At 39.8% G+C, this 16143-nt stretch overlaps 1 protein-coding gene across 12 annotated transcripts in view; it reads right to left on the bottom strand.

Moving 5' to 3' along the window:
* YAP1 (Yes1 associated transcriptional regulator) overlaps positions 1–16143 on the bottom strand; it is a 105670-nt gene that overhangs the window by 24755 nt on the left and 64772 nt on the right. For 4 of the 12 annotated variants that reach the window (XM_077893221.1, XM_077893225.1, XM_077893223.1 and 1 more), the window contains exon 4: positions 12455–12574. The exons of 4 other annotated variants lie outside the window; for them this stretch is intronic. In XM_077893221.1, the coding sequence (XP_077749347.1) occupies positions 12455–12574 (120 nt within the window). The remainder of the gene's footprint in view (positions 1–12454; positions 12575–16143) is intronic. 4 more of the 12 variants (XM_077893222.1, XM_077893226.1, XM_077893224.1 and 1 more) reach the window with 1 other exon arrangement.

Genomic DNA, 16143 nt, shown 5'->3' with positions numbered 1-16143 from the left:
ACTTTGCTATTGTTTTTCATCACCATCCTATCATAAGGGCATGTGTATTTTTTATGTCAACCATGTTATCTTTTCCAATGGGGTTATTAGCCTTTACATTCCTTATTTTAGACAATCTTACCTCTACAGACTAGAGGTAGACAACTGTGGTCACATATAAGCTACAAATAATTTCCCTGTTTACCATCTGTCTTTTTACTTTGCCCTGTTTTTTACATGTAAGTTTATTTTTAAGCAAAATTACCAATCGTTTTGAAATGTGAGCTGTTTTCCTCACACCCAGAAGGCAAAGGAATTCATCAGTTTTTTAATTCAAAGATACTACATGCTTCCTTTGTATATAGTTATTTGGCAACTCAATCTAATCCATTGGAATTTACCCTGAAATGTGGCATGAATGAATACAATTTTATTTTTTCATGCTTATTTGTCTCAACACTACTCATGTGAAGTATATCTTTCCCTGAGAAACATCTTTATCACAGACTAAATTGCTGTATTTTATTGTTCCTGGATTTTCTATTTTGTTCATTTACACAAGGTACCACAACTTTAATTACAACATTCATGCTATGTGTTGGTACCCAATAAGGTACACTTATTTTTTGAGGCTTTTTTATTGGGATCTAATTTAATGGCACTGTGGTTAGAAGAACAAGGTCTGTGTGTTGATTCCTGAAATGTGTGACTTGACACGTGGGCAAATCCTTGCTGTGGTGCCGGCCAGGGCCAGGAGCTGCTTCTCTCATATCTCCCTTGTTCCTAATACTCTGAGTTCCTGACATCCTGAGGAGCTGACATCCCTCAATCTGGCAGGACCCCAGCCCTGCCTGCCCTTGCTTCCTATATTATGTAGGTTTTATTTGCTGACCCACAGAGATTATTTCTTAAAATTTATAACCCCAGTTATGTCTTTTTGGTTATCTCCTTTCAGTATTTTGTCTGGCGGAGCAGAAAAGGGATATCAGAATGTGACTTGCTGCTCCAGACTGTTCCAAAGCTTCATTAGTCTCTTATACGGCCCAATGAAAATCATATTCATCGATGATCTGTCTTTACAAAGAATAAATATCTTAAACTTTCATAATCATGGTTTGTAGTTTAGTATTCTGTAGGAGAGTGGATAGAAAAAAAGCCAACAATTTTAAGAGCTAAGATTTGCCAGGCACCAATCAACAACCTCATTTAACACAGTTGTTTACATCTACTTGCCACCAACATGAGATGCACAATTGACAGGCACCATCATGATATAAAAAAAACATGGCCTTTATGGTCAAACCAACCATGATTAGAACCAGACTCGATTCAGTAACTCATCCAACACTTTTTCAATGGTATGTGGGGGTACTGATGTGCCCCTTTGGCAGATACGGCGAAGATTAATACATGTAAAGCACCTGTTTCAGGCTGGACGACAGGACATGCCCCATACATATTACTTGGTTTCCCTCGCCAGAGCAATTCCTACTAATCTTCAAAGATTTCCACCCCTACAGATAATCATTCTGCCCTCCCATTCGCTTTCTCCCATTTTGCCAAGCCACTTCCATTTCTAAGTATGCTACGACTCACAGACATATGTGTATTTGTCTTTCCAATTAAATCTAAATGGAAAAAAGTGGGTAGTGGAGATTAAGTCTCAAGGGAGTTCCGCCAAGACATCTTCCTCCTTTGCTGAAATACATTCCCAGCATTCTAGTCTGACACTCAGTACACTTCCCCACTAAGACGTCTTAGACATTCTGCTACGTTTCAATAATACGAGTTAAATATGAATTGGGGGGGCTGATCTGACACTTCATCACATGCAGTGAACACCTCATAAATCGCAACCTAGAACAAACAGCTATTGGGGAAAATGTTTTAAGTTCCAGCAATTATATAAATTAATTTTAAAAAGAAACTGCTAGGAAATACCCCATTAGTAAGTTAAGAAGCACTGGAATATGAAACTTGATTAATTGCAAAATAGATTCTAGAACTATATACTGTTACATATTTCATCTATTAAGAAACATCTGAAAAGCTTCTGAGCTTTCCACACTGGGTTATTATTATTAACTAATATAACATTTAAAAGTTAATATAAATATATATTCTTTGTGAAAACTGGACAATAACACAACTTGTGAAAATAAAGAGGAGAATATCCTCTGCTTCCCATCGTTTCCTAAAATTAAATACCATATGTAGTAATCACTCATGACAGGGACGCTAAAGGCATCATGAATTGGTTGGTACAATCTTTTTTGGATCTAAGCTTATTTAAATGATTCAAAACACAGGAAGGGAGAAACAGGATAGCAAGAGATGAAGGAAGAACTCTGCAGAGTTGAACAGAAGTCTGCACCAAATGTGCAACAGAAACCATCTAATCTGCTGAGTGCACTAAATACTGCTCCCTATGGATACAGCAGTGCTACAAACTTTCCTTACAAAGCGCTTATGTAAATGACCAATTCAAACTGCCTTGTTTATCTACTGAAGCTGGGATTGATTCCTCTCCCGAAGCATCCTGTTCTTTACCTTCTGAGCATCTCAAGCATTTCCACAGAGAGAAGAACAGTGCACCCACAAGGGGTGCAGCAGAGACCTCACAAGCAGGCAAGAAACAAAACAGGCTTTGTTTCTGGGGAAAGGGCCAGAGAAGCTGTAAAAGAGGAGACCAGCAGAGGACCAAGTTCTTCCCTATAATCGACTTCTGAAATCCCAATGTCTCCAGCTTTAATAACATTTCTAGAAGGTAAAGAGAAAAAAATCTTTAAAATATGATAGAATTTTTTAAAAAAATTATTTTAAAATTCAGAGTCTGTGCTGCTTGGACTATGAAACAGTAACTGTCAAGTTTTACTTAACAAATCAGCCCTGTCAGTTTGATGGTAGCAACCTATTCAATCAGTGACTATTGCTAAGAGCCCACCTTGTCACATGCTCGTCATCCCCATGGATGGGTCTCTTCCCAGACCGCATTCTCAATATCTGCATTTCCAAACTTCAGGAAGTTTTTAGATTTTCATAATTTATAACCTTAACCTTGGAATATTATAAAGTATGACAGATCTGGTCATCAACCACGAACTTGGGAGATAATAAATTCAATCCTGGTAACCTCAGGAGGCATACCTTTAAAATGAGAAATCAGTGTTCGCAACTCTTAAAACACTATCTTGCACCAAGTCCCCCACAACCCCTAGAGGGCATGTCTTTACTTTGTCTGATATTTTACCAAGTCTCAACACTACATGTGTACATGTTAGCATGGTTGTGTTGGTTTGTTCTTAACATTCAGAAACAAATTTTAGGTTTTGCACATACCTTCAGGGATAGTCAAGACCATAAAATAGTAAATATGTTAAGAGAAATGAGTGCTTTTCTAAAAACACAAACTAATAGGCCACCTGTAGTCTTAAAACTAAAAGCAAAACCCAACACACTCATTGCTAGCTAAGTGTTACAAGACCTAGGGAACTACTTCTACATCTATAAAAAATTGCTACTTACTGGCATAATAATTTATGTATTTAAATATAAAATGATAAAATGATTTTTTCAGTGAAAACTACTGTTAGATTCACACTGAAAATCTGCCTCTTGTAAAAGATGCAAAAGACCATGGTTCTAACCTAATGATGAAATCTTTTTCTTCTTTTTTTAAGAGGATGTTATTTACAATTAATCTGTACACCCAACGTGGGGCTTGAACACATGGCCTGAGATCAAGAGTCACATACTCCACCTTCTAAGCCAGCCAGGTGTTCCCCAAATCTTTTTATTATCAATATGCGAAAGATGTTTCCCAATACTTAATTGAGCCAAGTAACAATGCTGTGCCAGGAATGATTTTTTAGAAGTTTTACTGTGGTGCCTGTCTGGCTCAGGCTGATGGAGCAACCCATTCCTGATCTCATGGTTGTGGGTTCAGGCCCCACAGTGGATATAGAAATTACTTAAAAATAAAACCTTTAAAAATATTAAGTTTTACTGAAATATTTTACCCTTTTAACAGTTTTCATAGATTCACAGAATTGTGTAGCCATCATCAATTTCAGAACATTTTCATCCCCCAAAGAAATCTTGTACTCTCTGCATTACACAGTCCCTCTTCCAGCTCCTGGTGGCTACCCATCTATTTTATTACTATGCATTGGCCTTTCCTGGACAGAACACATGCATGGCGCAAAATAACACGTGGCCTTTTGCAACTGGCTTGTGTCACTTAGCTCAACCAAATTCAAAATTCAACCATGTCGGGCAGCCCGGGTGGCTCAGTGGTTTAGCGCCGCCTTCAGCCCAGGGTGTGATCCTGGAGACCCGGGATCAAGTCCCACGTCAGTCTCCCTGCATGGAGCCTGCTTCTCCCTCTGCCTGTGTCTCTGCCTCTCTCTCTGTGTGTGTGTGTCTCTCATGACTGAATAAATAATTACATCTTAAAAAAAAAAATTTCAACCATGTCTAGTGTGTACCAACATTTCCTTCCTTTTCATTGCCAAGTAATGCCCCGCCATATGGGTACAGTGTACTGTTAGTCCATTCGTCAGCTGATGGACAATTGTTCTACTTCTTGACTATGGTGAATAATGGTGCTAAGAATACTCACGTACAGGTTTTTGTGTAGACACACAGTTTCAGCTTCCTTTACGTATACACTTATGAATGGAACTGCCAGGTCCTAAGCTATCTGTGCGTTTAATTTTTTGAGGATCTGCCAAACTGTTTTCCAAAGTAGCTGCATCATTTTTTGATCCAATCAGCAGTGAATGAGGGTTCCCATTCCATATTCTGGTCAACACTTATGGCATGTTGATTTTAGCCATCTGACTAGGAGCCAGGTGGTACCAACACTGTGGGGTTTGCTCTGCATTAGTTGTAGCAGTTTGCCTCCTCTAAGCCCCTGCTCTAGATCTTGTCCAGGGCACAGCAATACCTCCCTCCTGCACTCTTGCAATTCTCTCCTTTCCCAAGCACAGACCCACAGACCCCCAAAATTGGGCTAAACTTTTTAAATCCCTAAACTGTTAAAAAAAATTGACAACAAACATCATTACTTAGATCCATTCAACTACTTCTTTCAAACATCTCTCAAAAATTCATCTACTGGCATGAAAATTCATTATGATGGTATTTTTCAAACAATGCAATTGTGGATGTAGCTTACAAAACCCCAACAGCACATTTTCTCCTTATCATGTCATTGAACAGTTTTGGGGCAGGACACAAGGGTTGCTAAATGAGGTGAGAAGAAAGGGAGAGAGTGTTCTAATGAGCTTTCAGTTCTGTCCTCAGAGGACAACCATGTCTTCCTCCTCTAACACAAAAATAAAGTCTGAAGTCCAGCTTAGAGACAAAGCCCAGATAATGAGACTACTGGATGGACAAAAAGGGAATTACATTTTAAAATATACCTGCCATCATGAATTCATTCAATTAATGAGTAAACAGTTCCATTAATAGCAACGATTTCTAATTACATGTAACATATTACCATTAATGCTTTTTCTAGGGGAATTCATAGTTTAGGAGAGACTGATGTCTTATATATTGCTGATAAACACGAAGTTGGACCTTCTTGTCTAGAGCCTGACTGGGTTCTTGTCCCACTCCAATGCCCCCTTAGAACAGCCTTCCCTGACCACTCACTCCCTAGGCCACATTACTCCCTTCAAGGGCACTTTATTATCCATCTCTCACTGTCCTAAATGCATCTTGTCATGATTTATTTATGTAGTAGCCTGCAACCCCCTCCCCGATGGCTACTGTTATGCTTGGTACATAATTGGCACTCGACATATGTCGAAAGAGTAAATACTGAAACGGCTTCTATCCCTGGTTAGGAGGATGCTATGAGTAATGCACAGGAGAATCTCCAAGTTGAAGCAAGTCCAGAATGAGCTATAAAATGACCTCAGCAACCAGGGTAGCAGAACAAAGGGAGGATAAAACCAAACAAAGAATGGGAACCACTCTCCTCCTAAATCATTCTGGTATTTCAGCAGAAATCCATTTGATTTTTCCTCTAGAAAGCCTACAATCTGTTTCTCATATCTGAACCTCTGGGGAGGCACAAACAGTGGCTTTCTTCACCAGCACATTTTACAGAATACTTGTTGTTAATGCAGCATTGATAAAATATAACTTGAAACCGTTTTCTTTCAAAAGCTTATTAAGGTTTTGTTGTTTTTTGTTTTGGTGTTTGATGTTAGGGGTGTTAGTACCATAAACCAACCATTAATTTAAATTATCATTCAGTGACTTCAGTGATCTTAAGATTTTAAGTTGTAAACATGAATAACTCATGTAAAAAAAATTCCTTCACTTTGTAATTACTTGGATCGTTGAGCCATCACCATATATAAACTACAAATGAACGAACAGGTCTGCTTTCCCCTTGGTAAGCAGTGCAAATTGCTCACCATGACTGACAAACTATTTGGCACTATCTTCCTGAACAAACATTAAAAAACAAAAGACAGGGCAGCCCTGGTGGCGCAGTGGTTTAGTGCCGCCTGCAGCCTGGGGCATGGTCCTGGAGACCCGGGATCGAGTCCCACATCAGGCTCCCTGCATGGAGCCTGCTTCTCCCTCTGCCTGTGTCTCTGTCTCTTTCTCTCTCTCTCCCTCTCTCCGTGTGTGTCTCACATTAATAAATAAATAAAATCTAAAAAAAAAAAAAATTAAAAAAATAAAAGACAAAAAACACACGAGCACAAATAAAACTGCAAACCTCCAGTATTAACCTAATTTTGGTATTCTATAATCTTATGCATTAAAATATCCATTTCAACAAAAATAAGTAAAATATTAATTTCAAAGCAAATATAAATAAGCAAATATTCATTTGCTTAAGTAAAAAAAAAATACATGTAGTGAGGACAATTAGTAACCATCTCTAAGAGCAGCATGTTTTAAATCAGACTTCACTAAACACACAGCCTAGAAGGATACTTCCAATTAGCTTCTATCAGGCCTTTGCTTTCTATTAGGACAACTTTATGGGAACTGTAAATTTTAGAAACAAAGCATACTAAAAATGCACCACCTTTCAGGTAATAAAGCCCAATCCTGTGAATATATGCATTTTTTAGTTCATACATGCTTCCAAGAGACTGAGGACAAAGTCTACCAAGTCCAAGCAGCACCGCCCACCTCCCCATAAGATTTGTTGGCCGGGCCATACTCACGTGATAAGGCTTATCTTTAGATTAAAGGTTGAAAGATTTCTCTGTCTCCTCTTCAAAAGTAATTCCCAGCTGTGAGCAGAGGACCAAAAGCTAAACCTGAATGATGCAACAAATAGTTCAGATCTCTCTCTCTGAAACCTCCATGTGCTTGAACCCAGAAGCCAGGGGCCAAAGCAGTCACTGATGAATCCGTAATCCAGCAGAATGCATTTCATCAATTAACGACTCAAAATCATTCTCAAAAAAGCATCCAGTATCATCTAATCACATTTAAGTCAAGGGAAGATAGTGGTATCAGAAAAAACTCAGGTCTCTTGATTCCCAATTGAGCAGGTAAAAGTCTCTATCATACTATGTTTGAATTTAGTACCTTATATAATAATTCCTATGAAGAGAACAGGATGCCAGGTAACTTCTGCAGATCTGAAAATAGGATTTTTGGAAGGCACATAAAATGCCAGGTGAGAGCAATCCCACAACTATCTTTCTCAGTGGATAGTGTACATATAAAACACAATCTGGTGTATTAAATTCAAAGAAGCAGCAGTAAAATGAACAGCATCCAGAGAAAGGATGTGAAGTGGTTAAGATCCCAGAACTCTTCGAGTGCGCAAGAAACCTGGAGAAACCACAGTCAGAAGAAAACACTTCTGGGATCAAAGCGAAGTAAATTTCAAGGTAAAGGGACACATACTTTGCAGCCATTAGAACTTTCTTTACACAGAAAGAATGTGAAGCTTGTAATCTTGGGAAAGGTCAGAACTGAGGTTGGGAGATGATGTCCTAACTCACTCCCTTTAGGTAATTTCCTTAAGGTGAGTCACAATAGAATACACGTAAATGTAGTAACCATTGCCATCTTCCCTCTGAAACTTCCATGTATCAGTGTTGATGAATTAGGGATGTTTCTAACAAATCAACTGCATGAAATCTAAATTCCCAAAAAAACTCTACATCTAAAAAGACAGAGTTCATATTCTAGTTCTGCTGCTTAATGCTATAACCTTGGACAGGCCACACAGTTTCCCTAGAAAACAAATAGGTATCAGACAAACTCCTATTTGGAGTCATATTCCTTACATCCCCCAGCACTTCTGTCCACCTCTGCTGATGCGGTGGAGGCCGACACTGACTGGGTGGCACTGTGACGTTCCATGGGCCAGGGCCAGGGATGGTATGACATCTCCCAGTATCAGAACATCACGTCTTCTCACCCAGCTCCATTCTGAAAAATGCTGGTTAGGGGAATTATAAAAATCTTTCCAGGGCCAAATTTTGTGAGACTTATCTGTTAAAAATTTTGCATGTGCCATCGCTCTTCTTATCTAAAACACAATGAACTATTGTTTTCTTTTTCTTTTTTTTTTAAGATTTTATTTATTTATTCATGAAAGACAGAGAGAGAGAGAGAGAGAGACAGAGACATAGGCAGAGGGATAAGCAGGCTCCTCATTGGAAGCCCAATGTGGGACTTGATCCCCGGACCTGGGATCACACCCTGAGCCAAAGGCAGATGCTCAACCACTGAGCTACCCAGGTGTCCCAAACTATTGTTTTCTATCCTAAGTAGTTAGAAATATAGCTCATAACCAACTACTTACAAGTTAGCATCACCAGGAAAGGTTTAGAGAGGGTAAGAAAAAAAATGTATATTTTTTGAATGCATGATTATCAAGAGACTTGCTTCATTAAAATTGACTAGATGCCGACGCTCTATCTACCCAAGACTCCGTTAGCAGAGATACGGGTTTAGTGTCCACAGCCTTCAGTGTATTTTTCCATCTCTACTAGTGCACACTTAGGTACTTAGTTGGTCATTAGGTACATTTTCATCAAAAGTAAAATACTAATTCACTTAGAATATTTGGTGTTAAAAGGAAAAAAAATTAACGAATATCTGAAATACTAATATTTGTAGAAGACCTCTAAGTGTTGATTCAAAAGATTTAAGTTTGATTAAGAGAGATGTGAACAACTTTTGGCTTTAGGACTTAATAAATTACATATTTTTACTCTTTTAATTCTACTTACCATTATTATTTTAGGAAAATTTCTCTCTCTCTCTCTCTCTCTCTCACACACACACACACACACACACATACTCACTCTCTCTCTCTCTCTCTCTCTCTCCTTGGTTTAAAACCAAGAACCACAATCAACATCTAGGCTTTAGTTTCTCCATGTATAGAACATCTATGCAAACAACTGTTAGGAAGTGAAAGACATTGTGTTTTTGTTCATTACATCCTTTAAGACTCAAAAGATGTACTTTTTAGCCCAAATCTCTGGTTCCAATATTTCATGTACACCAAACCTGTTTCTACTGCAGCGGTGCCATCAGCACTGACTTCCAGAAACAGACTGCTAGCATTATTCAAGTATGTCTCCCCATGGACAGGAAGGACAGTAACAGTACATAAACGAAGAGTTCACTCATGAGTAGTGTTCTGGAGATCTTTCATTCTAAAGAACAGAAATTAATCTTTTGTGTATTTTCATTAAGGCTTTTACCAGAAATTGTTCTAGGACTATTACCTAAAACAGTATTTCTACAACACACAAGGAAACATTTAAAACTTGAGATGCTTCCTCATGTTTACAACATAAAATCTCCAGGGGGCGGAAAAAAGGTGTTTATACAAAGTAATTCAATGGCCTATGTAACAGCTGACCACCAATTTTTGTTAATCTAGGATCAAAACATCCCTAATAGGATTCCTTAAAAACAAATAAAAACCCTCCTTTTCTCAAAGCCAATAAATACCAGGAAATCCTTACTGTTACTGGATGTCACTTTGTGATTTGTAATAAATGACTAATAGACTCCCTAAAGTAATATAAATGTCAAAAAAATATAGTTTTTTAAATGTTAAACAAGAAAATCAGATAAAAGAAAACTGATCCACAACAAATTACCCTTTAATTTCCTGAAGTTATATGGATAATTTACCAACTGTATGCAGGATGTAAATGACTGATGAATTATTCTAAATATAATCGATCTAAAACATCTGATACAGAAATGGGAGAGCTCAAGGAAGGGAGTGAAGACGTCAAGCTTACTACACAGAGCCGTATCTCCTATTTCAAAATGTCCAAAGACATAGGTCAACATGACCTAAGCTAAAAACAGGAAAATAGTTTAATACAGGTTTGGAGAATGGAGAAGAGCAAACCTTGCAACCCTGAAAACAACCTACCGTTTGTTTGTGTCTGCATGGCTCGGAGGGTCAGAAAGAGGACAGTTTATACTTTTTTTTGGCAGAGATAAAACACAACCCACTACAGAACTTCGGATTTCAAGGAAAGTTCCTTCAAATTCAGCAGCTAGCAGCCTGTCTCGATTTGCTGTCACTCAGATCAGAGAAGCCCACGCTGTTTCCTCTCCTGCCCCCACTCGTCACACTTGAGCTCTCAGAATGAAAAGGTCTGGAACAGATTAAAAGTCAGGCCACAGAATAAAAAGCTCTGGCATGTTATCAAGCCCGTCTGGAATACACAGACATGGTGGGCCCAAATAGGGAAACTAGAGCAGTAAGAGAATTTTATGAAACTTTTTTTTGGCAGATCTAATTGCATGTTTGCGTGTACACATGTGCTAAAGGGAGGGTGGGATGATTTTTTTTTTTTTTTTAGTACTTTTTCTCATTTAAAACAAAGACCAAGTTGTGTGTGTCATTAATGGATATACTTAGGATCACAGCCAAGTTGTTTTACTTCACTATTTTAACTGAAAGTACTTACACAAAAAACAAACTTTGCTCCAATTCCTGAGTTCTGCAGTTAGCTAAGAGTTAATCATCATCTTTTATAACCTTGTGTTAGGGGGAAAAAAAAAAAACCACAGACCATTTTTTAAAATTTTCAAAATGTGGACAAGCTGACCCATTTCATTAAAGATGATTTAAGGAAACATGGGAGTTATCATTCCAGTCTGTACAAATGGCAGCACTGACTTAATTCTCTACCTTACCTGGTTTCCTATTTCAACTGCAAGGACTTACTCAGGTATTAAATAAAATCCGAAGTTGCAAATTATTAACATGCCACATTACTTTTCTAACACCTCAAACAAACTGTGAAGCTCCAAAGGTGAGCACTGAAGCCAAACTAGGCATCTGTTGGAAGGATGGCCTGTGCCCTGGCCTACCTCTGACTTCACGGGAATGGGGTTCAATCACTGGCTGTCCCTGCAACTCAGGGCAGACCTGACAGGTCACACATGGATGGAGCAAAACTGCTCAGTGTTTCTGACAGGGAAGTTATTTTACCCAAGCAGCTCCAGGCAGAAGTTTCCTATCTCCCTTTCCCCCAGGACTGTGTTTGGAAAGATCCACAGAGTTTAACTCTTTCTCTTAAGGGCCCCACAGCTGCTGTCGGGCCAACCTCTGGAAAGCTTCAAAGGTCCCTGTCCCCTTAGTGTGACCTACTCATTGATGTACACATTGTTTTCATTTAGCTGCACCCAGTCCAAGATGAAAGCTTCAAAACCACAATGCTTTGCTCCTTTTTAAGACTCATTTTTCCATGGCTTTGGAAGACTATCTCAGAAACCCAACTGAAGAAATTGAGAAGAGTGAAGAAATGTGGCACTTAAGAGCTTGTATATGATCACTGAAATGTGTACATTTATGAGGAGAGTATTCCTTTGTGCAAACGATGATTTTAGTCATGTGATTGGAGGGGAATATGGCTTCGCTTTTTGTTTCCTAAATAAAAAAACTAAGGATCCTTTCTTAAAACTGATCTCCAGGGTGATGGCACCCCTCCCAACTGAGGACAGAGAACACAGGATGGGGCTCACTGCCCCCTGAAGTCTAGCAGAAATAGACATGGGGTCTTGGACAAGAGCTGGAACCCCAGGTTTCATAGCAGCCTGACAGCCTGATGATTAGCGTGGCCAGAAAGACCATTTATAGCAAGATCACTTTGTCTCCCAAAATGTCTCCCAGTGACTCTGGTTAGCAGCCACCACAACATTCCCTCAACCCCACCCTAAGAAGTCCAAGTTACCAAGCTGATTCAGATCTACATTCTAAAGTCCAGAGTGAAAGGTATAAAAAGAGATATAAAAATAATACAGGAAAGAAAGAAAAATAATACAGGAAAAGCTGAGCGGGCAGTCATTTCCTTTTCAATACTACAAAGCAACGCAATTTTAGTATATCTTCCCAAACCAAAGTCTCTCTCTCTCATTCTCTCTCACACACACACACACACACACACACACACACACACACATCAAAAATATCTAAAAAGGTTTTGAGATGAACCTTTACCAAAACGAGGGTCAAGCCTTGGGTCTAGCCAAGAGGTGGTCTTGTTCTTATGGTTTATATAGTATATTTCTCCATCCTGAGTCATGGCTTGTTCCCATCCATCAGGAAGAGGACCTATAAGTACAAAAAAAACATCATAGTTGGTTTTTATTTGGTGCAGCTAAAAAAAGTGGGAAGGGTGCTAATTTATAAAGAAAATAGGTCTTGACAAAACAATGTATTAAACTAGAATTAAACATGTGTTCAGAGAAGAAAAGTAAACCTATATACCAAAGTCTTCTGCACTTTTTAAAAGAAACTACTAATTAATAAACTCTACATCCCCAGAGACATGGATAGAAAAAAAGTGTTGTGAGAAATCCTTTCAGAAGTCATGACTCAAATTATCATCATTGTTAATAGGACACATTTGGTGCACAGCTTTGGGCCTGCCCACAGACCTCAAGGCTCTTCAACGAGGAGATCACACAAGTGTCCTCAAAACACCTGATGTGTCGCTAACATTTTGCTTCATGTAAAACATAAAACACACTTTGGCTAATTCTGTGAAGCTCTGCTTATTTCCATGATTTATGTGATTGTCTCACACCAAGAAAATTATCACAGAGAAAACCATATTCCAGAGAAAGCTTATTTTTAAGCAGCCCAGAAGCACCAGGTGGTAGGGTGGTGGCTGAGCACTTAGAAGAGGCAGGGGAAGCCCTGGAGCTGCTGAGGGCCAACTTGTCAGGAAGGAAGAGAGAGAGAATTTCAAAGGTACAACATCTGTAAGGTAGGACTAAAGAACATGGGAATTCTAAAACTATTTGAATGAACACCTCAACTCTTTCCATCTGTGGATCAAAATGAACAGAGCACTCCCTGGGTGCCTGCCACTGCTCAGAGAAGATCATGTGCTTCAACTCATTTAATCCTCACAACCACCGGTGACTCACACGGTCCTCACACCTCCATTCTAACCAGGACGCTGGCACACAGTGGCTCCATACACAGGGTCACAGGGCATGCACATCTGGCAGCAGGGCCCGAAACACTGCTCCTCTTCCCTAGGCTTCTTCTCAGCCATCACCCCACACTCGACACAAGCACTAAGGAAACTACTAGGTTCCTTATCCTCAACTGGCATTCCAAGACACACTTGCGCGTGATGCTGAGTAACTTTGCTTAAACAGAACATTTACATAGGCCCATGGGACCCAAAGCTCTCATTCTGGCCAGTTTCCTTTATTTCAGAAACTGACCGATTTGCTACTATCCCATTGCCAAAGGTCTGCTGCATACTCTCCAGAGTCCACAGGGAAAGCCCTCTTGCCGTCCTGCTTGCAGAGTTCTGTCCACAGTGAAAATTAAGCATGTCCAGAGTTGGAATTTGCCACAGGGACCCCATATTTACTAACAAGTGAATGGGAAGCAAATTCCTTTAACACATGTACATCGAACCACTTTTCTCAGTAGCATTCACTATCACATGGGCTCTATTTCACTACCAGGAAAACAGAACCCCCATAACTGAATATGAGTGCTCGGGTGCTAATTGGGAAGCCAGCTCAATAGAAAGATGCTTTAGAAAAACAAATAACTGACATTTTAAGTGCCTGAGACATCATGATGTAGAACAAGTTAACAGAAGTTGCAGGATGGCTCTGAACACCTCCATCAACATCAGCACATCCCAGTAGAGCCTCCAAACTTGCTGTTTTTTACTGGTATTGCTATCCACCTTGGCCGCCTGAGTCAGAACCCAGAGCAGTATTCTGGATACAAAGCAACCTTCCTGCCCCCACCACCCTGTACTGCAGGTGACACTCATGTTCTCTCTGACCCCTCTGTTCCAGGGCATCTCTAAGAACGCAGTCATCAGGAGTCACCAGCAGCTCCTCTTTCTCAGCCACCAGAGCTTCCTTCCTTGGTGTCTCATCACCTCTCCTCATCCCAGCGTCCCCTATCAGCCACCAGGGATTTCTTCTTACAATACTACCTGATCAATTCTTCTATGTAACTTGTTACTTGTAAAAGCAGTTCCTTTCCTCTTGAGCAACAAAAGGAAAATACCAGCTGGACTCATTTCTTAACAGGTGTTCTTCACACAGCCGAGCCCCTGTCCTCCCAACTTTTCACAAAATCAGGCCATCTCTTTGTATTTGCTGCTCCTCTTCCACAGATGTCCTTTGACTTGCCCCCTTATACACTCTCATTCATTCTGCAAGAGAGCTCAGATGTCACCCCTCAATTCAGCCTTCCTCGAGGACCCCACATGGATTATGAGTTTTCTCTTCTGTGTTAACATTTACCAGATGAGCACTCACTTGTTCGCTCATCTTTTCATGCACAGGCTAGCAGTATCTGAGGAACTGCTCAGGCACTGCCTTGACATATTTTGAACTTTCTATACATGAGCTTAAAAATCATTTAGTACATTTAGTACATTATTTTCAATTGGTATATTTATAAACATGGAACACCTGAGTGGCTCAGTGGTTGAGTGTCTGCCTTTGGCTCAGGCTGTGATCCCGGGGTCCTGGGATAGAGTCATGCATTGGGCTCCCCGCAGGGAGGCTGTTTCTCCCTCTATCTGTGTGTCTGCTTCTCTCGCTCATAAATCAATAAAAAAAATCTTAAAATATATATATATATTTATAAAAAGAATAAATGTTGCTAAACCAGTGCCTTTTGTTTCTTAAACTTTTTGTTCATAAATGTATTCATATTCACAGTTCTTTTAGAAAAATGTTAAAACTTACAAAAATGCAGAATGGAAAAATTGTGCAGTTTTTGTGACCTATTCCTCAGGGGAAAAAAACTAAACAACTTCAGTTTTGTGATATGTTCTGGATGCCTTTCTTGTGCCTGTGTTTCTACAACAAATGCATACCCACTGATACCTGCTCTACCTGTCCCATACTTGCTTTATTCACTTAACATATTACGGCATCCCTTCTTGACACAACACCAGATCTTTTTCTCTTTAATGGCTTTATACATCTTACTGTACAGGCAAACCTGAGATGTGGGTTTGGTTCCAGACCACTACAATAAAGGATGTCATGTGAACTTTTTGGTTTCTCAGTGCATTTTATTTTTTTTAATTCTTTATTTGTAAAGATTTTATTTTTTAATGAGAGACAGAGAGAGAGAGAGAGGCAGAGACACAGGCAGAGGGAGAAGCAGGCTCCATGCAGGTAGTCCGACACAGGACTCGATCCCGGGTCTCCAGGATCACACCCTGGGCGGAAGCCGGCGCTAAACCGCTGGGCCACTTGGGCTGCCCTCAAAATATATTTCTTAAATACTAAGACTTGAAAGTCAAAACGACTCCTGGATGCAAGGCTGCAGGCATGAGAACAAGATTAATCTCATTGGACACCTCCATCAGAGCTCCTGGGTGACCAGGCACATTGTCAATAAGCTACCACATTTTGAAAGTTATCCTTTTTCTGAGCAGTTGGTCTCGACAGTGGACTTACTCAGTAAACCATGTGTCAACAGCTGTGCTCTCATCCAGGCTTTGTTGCTCTGTTTTTCTAGAGCACATGCAATGTAGATGGAGCATCCTGTGTACAGGCCCTGAGAATTTTCAGAGTCATCAACAAGCATGGCTGCAATGGAAAGTCACCAGCTGCATCAGTCTCTTATAAGAGAGTCAGCCTGTCCTTTGAAGCCAGGCACTGACTTCTCCCTCTCCA

Source organism: Canis aureus, chromosome 3 (genome assembly GCF_053574225.1).
Source record: "Canis aureus isolate CA01 chromosome 3, VMU_Caureus_v.1.0, whole genome shotgun sequence".
Classification (NCBI taxonomy): domain Eukaryota; kingdom Metazoa; phylum Chordata; class Mammalia; order Carnivora; family Canidae; genus Canis; species Canis aureus.
This window is presented reverse-complemented; position numbering and strand designations above follow the sequence as displayed.